The 12,485-nt window shown below is 34.2% G+C and overlaps 1 protein-coding gene across 1 annotated transcript; it reads left to right on the top strand.

Annotated features, from left to right (window-relative positions):
- The first annotated feature begins 545 nt into the window (after window positions 1-545).
- On the top strand, window positions 546-11,698 carry LOC143628676 (uncharacterized). Its single transcript, XM_077098201.1, has 9 exons — window positions 546-632; window positions 7,389-7,696; window positions 8,318-8,351; window positions 9,129-9,329; window positions 9,409-9,498; window positions 9,572-9,637; window positions 10,312-10,403; window positions 10,570-10,617; window positions 11,581-11,698. The coding sequence occupies exons 1-9, from the start codon at window positions 546-548 to the stop codon at window positions 11,696-11,698; spliced, it is 1,044 nt and encodes a 347-aa protein (XP_076954316.1).
- Window positions 11,699-12,485: the final 787 nt, after the last annotated feature.

Here is a 12,485-nt window from a genome sequence, read left to right as displayed (position 1 = left end):
TCCCAGGTTTTTTCCTTTGTTTTACCCAGATTTTCATTCGGATATCCGAAACACTGTCCGATCCCCGGATATCCGAACTTTCGGATTCGTATTCGGATGGTGAAATCCACTATCCGAAAGGTCCGGATATCCTAAACTTCGGATATTCAGTTTTGAACACCCCTAAGTGACATGGACCAATGAAGGGTATGTTTGATTGGAGGTAATGGAATGAAAGGAGAATTGGAATGAGAGAAGAATGGAGTGGACAACGGAATGAAATGGATCATTACCATTCTTTTGTCTTGTTTGGTTAATCTATCGGAATGAAATGAATTATTACTTTATGTTGTTTGGTATCCAAAAAAAATTGTAAGTATGAAATAGAAATAATAAAAGCACTCATATCTAAAAATATTTTTTTACAAAAAAAAAAATAATAATAAAATAAAAAAACTCTGCAATGGCGATGGTGGTGGTAGCTCCGGCAATAAAAATGGTGGTGTCGGTGGTGGCGGGCGGTGGTTGTGGTGGTGGTGGGGGTGGCGGTGGTAGCATTGGTAGTGATGGCGATGGTAGGGCGGTCAGATGGTGGCAGTGGTGCCGGGGGTGGCAACGACGACGGTGGCGGTCAGGTGGTGGTGAAAGCAATGGTAGCGGTGGTGGTCGTTGTTAGGTGGTGGCGTTGTTGAGAAATTATGGTGAAAGAGGAATTGAATGAAAAAAAAAGGGGGTGAGAAGGAATGGTTTTGATGGAATGAGATTCCATGTGTAATGAATTATTCTATTCCATTGAGCAACCAAACGTCATTTTTTCATTCCCATGTAATGAATCATTCCATTCCCACTGTCATTCCTACATATCAAACGCTACCTTAATTCGTTGTAAGGATCTGATCGTGGAAAGATGCTAACAGCTTAGATCTAGTTTCTCCACAAGCTGCTAAGTTGGTGAATGACTTATAATTATCATTGTTTGTAGTTATCGCCTAGTGTACGTATAATAATTGCCCCGTTAGTTGTCACGTAAGCCTAAGTTATCGCGTAAGGTAGTTAACACTAAGTATAGTTATAGCTTAACGACGGTTGTTGTAAAATTGTAGTTATCGTTTACCATAGTCATCATATGAATATGGGAAATTCCCATGTGATCACTTTGAATGTGATAACTTTGTAACAATTATCATAGTTTGTGAGAACCTAAGTGAGTGATTATTTAAACATGTGACATCACAAATTAAACGTCGTGCGCGGTGTGGCACCACAATAGGGACTCCCCTCTCGAGAGCTCTCTCGTGTATTAAAAAAAACTAATAAAAATGGTTGAAAGATAAAATTATGAGTATAAGATAGATTGAAAGATGACGTGAAAGACAAGTATGGTGGTGATACACTACTAAGAGCATTCACATATTGTTTATCAAATTTAGTGAGTAAGTGAAGGAGAGAAAAAATACAGTGATTTTTCTATACATTTGAAAAGTTACTGTTCACCCTTTTAATTTATGAATTCTTAATAATTTTTTGAAAGTTGTTAGTGAATGAATAAAAAGTGTATTAATAAAGATATAAAAAATATTATTTAATTGAAAATGAGAGAGAAAATGTATTATGTTTTAATGTAATTTTGAATTAAAAAATAGAGAAAGAGATGAAAAAGCTCCCAGGTGCTATATAATAATAAAAGATGAAAGATAAATATATCGTATAATCTTAAATATTAACATGCTGTTGTTAGCGCTTAAGAATTGTATGTCTGTGTGTGTGAGAGAGAGAGAGGGAGAGTGAGAGAATGGGGGAGAGAGGGATGTGGTGGTGGTGGTGGTGGTGCGATGACGATGGCTTCGATCAGCTGAGATGGAGATGGCTGGGTGGGTGGTGGTAGTTATGTATGAAGCTAGGGTTTTATAGAGAAGAAAGATGAAATGGTGGTGTGAGACCCATAAGTTTAAAAGAAATGTCGCATAGATGTCACATCATTAAAAAAATATCACCTTAGCAAGAAAACTAACAGAGGCAGCGCCCACTTAGTTTGCGAGTGCCATCAGAAAATAAAGTGAAGCTGGAAATGGTAAACATTTCGTTACAGTAAACTGGTAAATCCGTTGTATCATTTTTTCCCCAATCCAATACTGTTAAAACCTGGTTTTTAAAACGTTGAGTATCGCGTGTGATCTTATTTACATGCAAATGTTAGTGCTTAATGAATGTATTTCACGTATGGTCAACACAACACGTCTTATCAGCTCCGCCGATCTTTTCTACTTAAACATGCCACTAAATATTTTAGGATGCAACATTAGAGATGAGCTCGACATGGTACCAGTATCGACCGGTACAGATTCTAAAATTCTTGATCCCAAAAATTTGAAATATTTAGTACCGGTATTGAAGTGTTCGGTTCAGTACCAATATTTCGTACAAAATTTAGAAAATACTGGTCTCATATATAACCGTACCGATACTGAAAACGTCCATCCATGTGTCACGTACTTTAGTGGTGGTTCACTAATTTAAGAATTGGTTCACTAATTTAAGAATCGAGCTGTGGTAGGTAAATAATAATGTGGTGGACAGCCTTCCTTTTAGTTACTTTAAGTTGTTTTGACTTTTGATTGTCTTGCAAACCTATGTTATTATTTTAAAAATAAAACGAGTTTGAAAAAGAAAACTGAATTATTGCCCCTCACATGTGGTTTACTGATAGAGGATTTGGGTTATTTAGTGAATACCCAAGTTTAAATTCTACTTGTGTTATTTTCGGGTAGATATTGGCAATAAAGGATTTGAGCTAGGCCTTGTGCAAAGATTGTCAGTTCGAACCGTGAGTCCACCCAGGTTTTCATCCGACCGTGTGTTACGCCAAAGAGTTCTGCTCTTCTAGTGGCACAACGACTATCAAGTGATAGTCGGCGGTATGTTCAAGGGGGAATGCCCAAGCCAAACTCTTAAGCCAGCGTAACCCCAACTAAAATAACATGTCTAGCCAGAGTGTAGCAGCAAGCTCTTCAAATTAAAAGAGTATGATAACCTAAATAAAAAAAAGTCGTCTCTTATTAAAAAAGAAAAAGGGCACCGTAATTAAACGAGACATATGCCGTCACTTTACCTTGAAATCAAAACTTGTGGCTTTTTTTGACTCTTTTCCCCCAAACTACGGTGGAAGGAAAAGATATTTATTAAAGTAGATTATTTCAAAAATATTTATTAAAATAGAGTCTCCTAACCCAAGTTCCTGGGTTTAAGTTCCGGAAAGATAAAAAATTCCCTTTTCATAAAAATATATATATAAAATAGATAGTTTCTTGAAAGTTTGTTTTTAATAAAATAAAATCATTTTGTTAGATGATGATGATAACTTTTCAAAAAATTTAATATTTTTAATTCTTCTACAAATGCACATGTAACATTAAATAAAAGCTTTTTATATAGAAATGTTTTTAGTCTTTATAATATCTTTTTAGTTTATTTAAAATATTTGTATACACATTTTTGTTTTTAATTACAAACGTTTTTTTTGGAATAATTTAAAAAACTAGCAAGAAAAATTCAATTAAAAAAAGAAGGTTTAAAATATTATGATAAACAAAATACATTTTGTATTTTCTGTTTGAAATGCTTTTGTACTAAATTTTTTTATAACATATTCAATGGCTTTTATAAGAATTTTCAATTATATATTTCCAAAATAATTCTTGTTTTTTATAACAACATTTCCAAAACAACTAGCAAATATAGCCATTGGGAAGTGGCTAACTTAAAAAAGGGATATAAGTTAATGAAATTTTACTGATATAAAACGGTGTATAAATTAAAAAAATAATTAAATATCAGTATAATTAATTATATAAAATTTTTCAAAGAAATCAAAACCAATAAAACTACGTGAATCAATAACCTAGCTTACAAGCGCGTTTATAAGAAAAAGTTAAACGGCTTAAAATAACTTTTGATAAAAATACACTTATGGCTTATCCAACATTCCAGCATTTAGAATTTGTTCTTACTTTTTCTTTTAGATATAATTTTGTTTATCTAATAACCCAATAAGATTAGAAGTGAGAAAAACAAGTTTTTAATAAAACACTCATTTTGGTAATATTTTTGAAATCACATATTTTGGTAAATACTTTTTCCTCCCACCATATTTTGGTAAAATATAAGATAAATAAAATAATAAAAACTCAACTTTTTTTCGCAGTCGACAAAAAAAAGACAGTTTATTTATTGGTATTTCCATCCAAACCTAGAGAGCTAGTGTCTAAGCCAACCAGAGAGCATGTATGGGAGCGGGCAACGAGCTAGCCGGCTGAGGAGTAGAAGTAATCTTTTTTGGAGTATCTTCTCCTGCCATGAAGGTGAGACCTTGGGGATGCAAAGTTGAACTACAAAAAAGATATTTCGTAGTGTAGTCTTACGGTGGGTGTCAACTTGTTGATACAAAACATAATGGGTCAAGGTAGCTACATATATCTTCAAAGGGTTCGAGGCTTAAAGGGTTCTACAAAACATATACAACCGTTAGCTCACCATAGGAGGGAGCCTCCTGCGGTCTATCTCTGACGTAAGAATCAGTTAGTTGTTCTTAGATGATTATAATGGATGAGAATAAGATGATACAAATATGAAGTGCTAAGGCACTTTTTCATAGTGAGCGGGAGCTGGACCTAGTCATATCGTGAAGGCTTGAAGGAGTATTGCACCCTTCTTCTTTTTGGATTCCAGTAAGGGAAGAATATTACCTGCTGGATAATGGATGGCTTCCTTTTCCACCTCATGTTGCAATGATATATCGGTCCGTGAGTCCGATACACTCTTTTCGTGGTGAAATGTCGTCAAGGTTTTAAAAGTTGCTAGGCGGACCCTGAGCGGCCGACTGAGGAGTTGGGAGTAATAGGAGAGTACTTGAAAAGTACTCGGACATGGTAAATATAAAAAAAATAGTTTTTAGATATTATATATATTAAAATAAACATAATTCATTTCAGAAAGGTAGCCTAGCCGACTTTTGACCGCCTAGCAGGACTTTTGACCGGTTTTTAGAGAATCCTAGCCTGACTTTTGACTGCCTAGACCGACTTTCACCGCCTTTGACTAATCCAGACCGACTTGAAAAAAGTCAAAGGTAGGCGTCCAACGACCGAGAAGTCGCTAGTCGGCCTTGAAATCCGACTTTTACAACACTGACCACCGTTATCGTGCCAGGAAGATGCCATTTGACTCATCGAAGCATTCAAGCATCAAAGGTATTAATGTATCATGATTGTTGGGTTTTTCGGCTTTGGCCTTTTGGTGGTGTACCCACCTATGTCATCACATACATTTTAACGCAAATTCCAAATCGAAACATAAATGAACAAATTATTTAAACTATGGTTCTGCTTTCTTACATTAAATACGATGGTTTATCCTTCTAATTTTATATGTCACGACGTTCTTCTTTTAACTAAGGGCGAAGCTGGCCCCCTCCTTTTTCTTTTTCTTTTTTTTTTTTTGCGTAGCAGGATAAATTGACCATTTTTTCGTCCGAAAATTTGTATACATAGTGTAAATTTACCCGTTTTTTACCGAAAATTTGAGCCCGGACATCTCGTTTGTATTTTTTAATATATTTTGAGTCACTCCCCCCCCCCCAACTCGTCCAACTCGCCACTGCTTTTAACTACGTCTCGACATAAATCTTATTCTAAACCGATCGTTACAAAATACAAATTTTCCGCCACATCAACGGAGCATTTAAATATTTAATATTGTTTTGAATAAAATATAATATGCAATGAGTCACCTTTATCAATTGATGTACACGTGCACATTGTTGTCAGACTCTCTCAATGTCGCATGAATTCACACTTTCAGATTTCTCCGATCTAATTGACACCCAACCGTTTATTCAAATCTAAATTCATTCATGATAAAGAGTTGCATGAATCTTTTAAATTCTCTGTAAGGTACCTCCCAATTTGCCATTTTTATGGGTTTGCTTATTATTATTATTATTATTATTATTATTATTATTATTATTATTATTATTATTATTATTATATCATGTTTTGCATGCAATGGAGTGTTTATTCGTTTGTAAAATTGATCTAATTACCTCTCAATCTTGCAATTGAATGTCAAATTGGTATGTTTTAATCAACAAGCCTTCATTTGCTTTCGATACATTTGGGTGTCTCTTGCCCTCGATGCGGCTACGTTTCTGAAAATAGTTCATTGGGTCGTCCAAGTTAACTTAACGACGCCAAAGAACGATACCTTTGTTTTCAGTAGGATCGGTTTTGCTAGTCAAAAGTGGGTGGTTGCGCAGCTTGCTACTACTTACATATCTCTCTATTGTAATTGGATCCTTTTATTTAATTAGTTTTATTATTTAAAAAAATTAAAGTTAAAAAAATCTTGTAATTGAATATTCACAAGTCGGTGAATACTGGGAGGACAAAGTTGACAAATTGGTCAAAGTTGGTTACGTTTCCTAATTAGCAATTTAAGGTTTGTCCATATAAACCGAATTATGACTAGACATTTAGACCCGTCTGGGACTGGGGTGGGGCCCATTTAAGGTTTGTTCATATAAACTGAATATGGCTAGACATTGTAAGCAAATCTGGGAGGGGCTATATAAACTAAGTTATATAGTTAAGGGTTGTCTATATAAACTAAATTATGGCTAGACATTGTAACTTGTAAGCAAACCTGGGAGGGGCCCAGTTAAGGTTTGTCCATATAAACTGAATTATGATTAGACATTGTAAGCAGACCCGGCCTGGTGTGGGCCCATTTAAGGTTTGTTCATATAAACTGAATTATGGTTAGACATTGGCCCAGGGTGACCGCTCATGCCTGGTCTCTCAGGGCTGACAAGTCTTTAAATTTTATATATAATTAAATTATTTTAAAAAACCAACTATTATCGTGAAACTATCCCGAGAAGCCATAACTCCCTAACCCATCTCAATTAAACCTATTAACGATTTAAACGCATCTCAGTTAAACTCAACTATACACATTGGGTTTTATTTTAGGCCCACCATTTTTAAAATAAGTCCCCAAATATTTTAGGGGCCCATTTTATTTACTCGCTAAGTGTCACCTTTTTTTTTTTTTTTGGATTTTCAAGGACGACCCTGATTTATATTTCGTTGATAATAATATTGAGAGTTATCCGTGTATTCTTCTTGTGTGTTTTGTTTTTATCAATTCTTTCTTGAAACCTTTGGGGCTCATCTTTAAACTGATAATCGTCATTTAATATGCTCATTTACATGCCTCTAGGTCTTCATGTGCATAGATTTATGTTTAGTTTCTGGAATCATATCAACCGTTTTAACTCGTCAAGTTCTTCATGTAACAAGTTCGGTTAAAAGAATGTTGTTTTCAAAGTATTTAAGCACAATGTGCATGTGCAGATGGAGCTTATGTCGGATCGTGACAGCACAACTTTAAGTTACTGGTTGAGATGGGAATTTTTTTTCTGTTTGTTATCGGTTTTGACCTCCGTGATTATAGCGTCATTCTTGATATGTAAGTATGAAGGTTCAAGCAACTCCGAAAGATCTTATTCTTTGTATGATGGTGAAGCATGGATGCCTTGTGTTAAGGGATTAAGCCCTGTTTGGTTAATGGCTTTCAGAATTATTGCATCTTGTTTGCTCTCAGCTGCTTCCATTGCTGATGTGGCCACTCATGGGACCAACCTGTTTTATTACTATACTCAGTTAGTCATTTTTATACCGTCACCATTGTTTTATAAACTGTTATTTTATTCATACTGGGTTGAGTTAAAAAATGGTATAACCGGTTGAACCGAATTGTAGCGGGAGGTTCAACCGGGCTGAATAATTCACCCTATGATTTTATATAAATGCAACTTTAACCAAAAAATAACCCAAAAGTACATTAATCCATAATAAAAACTAATCCAACAGCTAATCCATAATAAAAAAAAAATACAAAAGTACTTGATTTTTAAACAAAGATTTTTAAAAAATAAAAGTGTACAATAGGTTCATGACATCGTTTGCTGGTTTCTCATTTAATTTTATCTTATAGGTTAAAAGTCATTTTTAAAAAATACGGGACACAAAAAATACCAAAAATCTATTGGGCTTAAAACCGATATGTCGGTTTAAACCGGTATTTTTAAAAAAGCTAGCGGTTTGGCACCAAACCGGCTAAAAATACCAAGCTCTGCATACCGGCTACCTGTTCAAAATCCGGTATAACCGGTTCAACCGGCCGGTACGAACCGGCTTTTAAAACATTGATTGTCACATAATCTTTAACTTGTATGTTGGTTTCATGTTCACTAATTGAATGTTTGATGTGTTTTGGATAGGTGGACTTTGATTTTGACCATCTTTTATTTTGTGGTAATTTTTTATTTTTTTCTTTAATATTTATAATCCATTAATTATGTTCGCAAGAGGCTACAAGAGGAGTGGGTTGGGTAACTGGTCAGAACGGTTTGGGTTAGGTAGGGTTGAGTACTGACTACCAAGAATAATACTAATGTGTTGGTTATGGTTGCAAGAATAATATTACCACCATCATAAATTCATAATATAGAATTTTGAATAAAGTGATTTAGCAAGACAACTTTCAACCCGTTTGACCCGTACCCTTTTACCCATTTGAGATAAAAACACAAATGGCCCCATTCTCTAACAAATCTACGGGTGTAAACGAGCCGAGCTCGAGCTCTGCTTGTTTAACTTACGAGGGCCCAAGCTCGGTTCGTTTCGAACTCTATTTCCATTGTTGGAACTTAGATCTAAGTAGTTTTAAAGCTCGAGCACGGCCCAGGCTTGGCTCATTTATAATTTATTAATTATTTTGTATACATTTATAATTATTTTTATACATATTTGAATTATAATGTTAATCTATAACATACTAGATTATATTATTAAACAATAGGCTTGTTTAGGCTCGAGAGCCAGCTAGATCTCGATAACCGAAGCTCGGGTTCGGTCTTATTTACTAGCAAGCTAATTTTTAGGTTTGATCTCGTTTAAGCTCAGCTCGATTTGAGCTTTTATTGAGCTGATCTCGAGTAGCTCACAAGCAGCTTGGCTCGTTCACACCCCTAAATACATCTATTTGATTATTAATTTCCCTTAACATGAATTTTATTCTATTTTATTTAGTTTGGATCACTACTATCCACTTGTGGATGTATAAGGCAACACAAGTTATGCGATCCTCATAGCCGGCACGCCGACGCAGAAATAGGAATGTACGCGCCTCTCACCAAACCAGGAACCGATAATACGGTTAATGAGTTGGGTGAATGTTATTTCTCTCAATCAGCTGCCCTTTGGGGTTACATTTTTCAAATTATATTCCAGGTATTCACTAACGTTACATTCCGTTTTATTATAAAAACGGTCGAAAAATCGAGCTTTACATAGTGTATCTTGTACACAGATGACTGCTGGAGCAGTGATGCTGACAGATAGCGTTTACTGGTTTGTTATCTTCCCGTTTCTTACGATTGTGGACTATGAAATGAGTTTTGTAAGTCTATATGTTTTATCATAAGCGTTTATGAAATCATATTATTTAGATGTCTCTTCCTTTGTTATACCAGTTGACAGTTGTTGTGCATTCGCTTAATATCATTTTGCTGTTAGGGGACACGGCCATGAATAACTTGGTAACTTTCTTCATCAATATTTTTTTATTTTCAATACGATTTTTTAATAAATGAATACCCTTGGGACCAGAAAGAACATTCTTTTGTTGAGGTTATTTGTTTATTAAGGTTGTACTATACTTTCCCATTTGTAAATGTGACAATGCCCTAGTTGTTGTGCGGCCATTAGTCTACCCGTAGTGGGGCGGAAAATCCACGCCTTTGGGGCGATTTTAGGTGGTAACCCCCCCCCCCCGGGGGGCGACATGAATTTGTCGCCGGTGAAGGTTAGAAGAATACACATAGCCTTAAAAGATGGTTGTCAAAAATTGTCACCATTTTGTAGTCCTCCAATACACATAGCCTTAAAAAATGGTTCTTTTCGAACTGTCGGGCCCATCGGTAACATGCAAATCGGAAAAGTAAGCCAAAATGTTATCTTAAAACAGGTTTTGAATTAAAAAGAATGCCACAGTATCATTTTTAAATAACGAAAATGCTAAATAAGTAAGAAAATGATACATCTCCACATGTTGCATCTTTTAGTGACCACCTTAAAAGCAGAAAAGATAGTATATTGAAACAATTGAGGAAGTACATTGGTATCCTATGTAAAAAAGACCTTTACAATTTTTTATTTTATTTATTTATTTTGTCATGTTAACTTTGAAAATGATATGAAACCTTTGTTTCAGGGGTTCCCGTGGTTCCGGATTTCGTATTTCATCTTATTTACTGCTCTTTATGTGATCTTTGAGTGGATTGTACATGCCTTTGTGTCCACATGGTATGTTTGTTAATGTTTTTTTTTTTCATCAATGGGTAAAATAAAAAAAAACGGGCCAAACGCATAAAGCATGTCAAATTTATTATTATTATTATTATTATTATTATTATTATTATTATTATAGTTGTTTAGTTTTTTGTTTTATTTAACACATTAATCATTTCAGGTGGCCATACCCTTTTCTTAATGTATCAATGCACTTTGCTCCAATGTGGTATGTTTGCTCAAACATATAAACCTTAGTATACATCATCTAAAGTTTATGCTTTTGTTTCTAATAACTCGTCAAATGGTAAAAACAAGAATGTAGCAGGTGAAATGGGTTGAAAGTGCCAAAACAATAATTTTGATTCATAAAATTTCTAGAATCATGTTATTCAAGAACTTATGAAACAATACAAGTTTTATGTTCATATTCAACATGCTATTTGGCTATTCAAAACAGGGCTGGCCCTGGGAAGGGGCGTCGTGGGGGGGGGGGGGGGGACATCCCAAGCCTGATCACCAGGTAGGCCCGAAATTCTTTAAAATATGTACGTATGTATGTTTGTGTGTGTGCGTGCGTGCATGCATGCATATGTATTCTTAATAAAAGAAACAACATAACCCCGCTTATAACCCAATTACCTAATTCATTTTAGCCTTTTTTTTTAAAAAAAAAAAAGAAAGAAATTTTGCAAAGCCAAGATCATAACTCAATTACCAAATTTAAGCTCATTTTAAAAGTTTAATCGTTTAAACCTAAATAAAAAAAATACATACCCCTTTTCTCTTAGGCGACAAAACAGGAAAAGGGACGGGAATTTTTACTCGGGGCCTATATTTTTACTTGCCATCAGCCTAGAAATTTTTAATGATTTTCAGGGGCTGATTCAAAAGTAACAATTTAGGCCAAAAGCCCGTTTCACCTGTACAAAAAGTCAACTTATATAGCATGTAGCCCAACCCGTCCATTTTGTTCCTGGTCCGTGTCAAATGATGCACGTGTCAAATGGGTTGTAAGTCACCAAAACTGTTTTTTGATTCATAAAATTACCCGAATCATAAAAAACATTCAAAATAATATAAGTTTTGTGATCAGAATCCATTTTTTCTATACAAAATTAATAATTTTTACAAAAATCCATTTTTTCTGTACTATTAATTTAGTTTTTGACTTTTGTCAAATATTGCACAGGTACTGGATAGTTGCATTGTTGCATCTTCCATGTTATGCAATTTTTGCATTGTTGGTGAAAACAAAATATTATATATTATCAGAGTGGTTTCCAGAATCTTATAATTGTTTAAGATAACATCACCAAGTGTGGTAGCATATATGATGCTAACAACTAAAAGTTGTCCTTTTTTTATATATTTTTATTTTTTTGAACATTGATTTTATTAATTTATTAAACATAATATAATTTGTAGTTGTATTTTGCTTTTTGTGGCTTTCTTTAAATTTTATATTGTCTCGGTGGTTTCTTGACTAACAGCTAATGTACTCACTAGATGAATTGCTGCATTTTGGTTTTATGAAACATCATATTGGTTTTAGTTATATTTTTATGCTCTTTTAATACAATTTTAGTTTTTAATATAACTTATTTTGGTCATTTCCAATGTGGGTGTTCTCCGGACCTGGAGATAAATTGGAGGTGCTTAAAGGTTACGTACGGCTGGGTTGGGCCAGCTAGCGGTGACCTTTTGCCTTTGGGTCATCCCGTATAGAGTACATAGGCATTCTATGTTTGTTGGCTATTTAAAAAAAATATATATATAACTTATTTTTGATGTTTACCTTTTGTTGTTAGTTCTTAGATCTTAACTGCAAGATTATTCGGTATATGCACAAAACATAAAATAATGTTTACAATAGTTTGTAATCTAATCAAATAAAAGTTATAAGTATAAAGTTGTGAATTATCAAGTTGTAAGTTGTGAATTATTTTCGGTACCAATAGTGAGAAAAAAATATTGATGCATATTAAAAATTAAGAAGTTTAATTGTGCAAAAAATTGTCTCAGTGTTACCATGAAAATATAGCTATAACACGCCTAAAAAGATATCGACATGGCTTTTACATTGATAAAAACCAT

Source organism: Bidens hawaiensis, unplaced genomic scaffold (assembly GCF_021521415.1).
Source record: "Bidens hawaiensis isolate Kalapana, Puna unplaced genomic scaffold, B.hawaiensis_p1.1 tig00005061_1, whole genome shotgun sequence".
In the NCBI taxonomy this organism is placed as follows: domain Eukaryota; kingdom Viridiplantae; phylum Streptophyta; class Magnoliopsida; order Asterales; family Asteraceae; genus Bidens; species Bidens hawaiensis.
The sequence above is the reverse complement of the archived record's forward strand: the minus strand, read 5'-3'. Positions and strand labels throughout refer to the sequence as shown.

Bases quoted from the DNA above. Each gene is read 5' to 3' on its own strand.
- LOC143628676 (XM_077098201.1), top strand. From the start codon at position 546: ATGGCGATGGTAGGGCGGTCAGATGGTGGCAGTGGTGCCGGGGGTGGC. The intron at 7,697-8,317 runs GTTAGTCATTTT...TGTTTTGGATAG, and splicing joins CTGTTTTATTACTATACTCA to GTGGACTTTGATTTTGACCA. The intron at 9,330-9,408 runs GTATTCACTAAC...TCTTGTACACAG, and splicing joins TTTTTCAAATTATATTCCAG to ATGACTGCTGGAGCAGTGAT.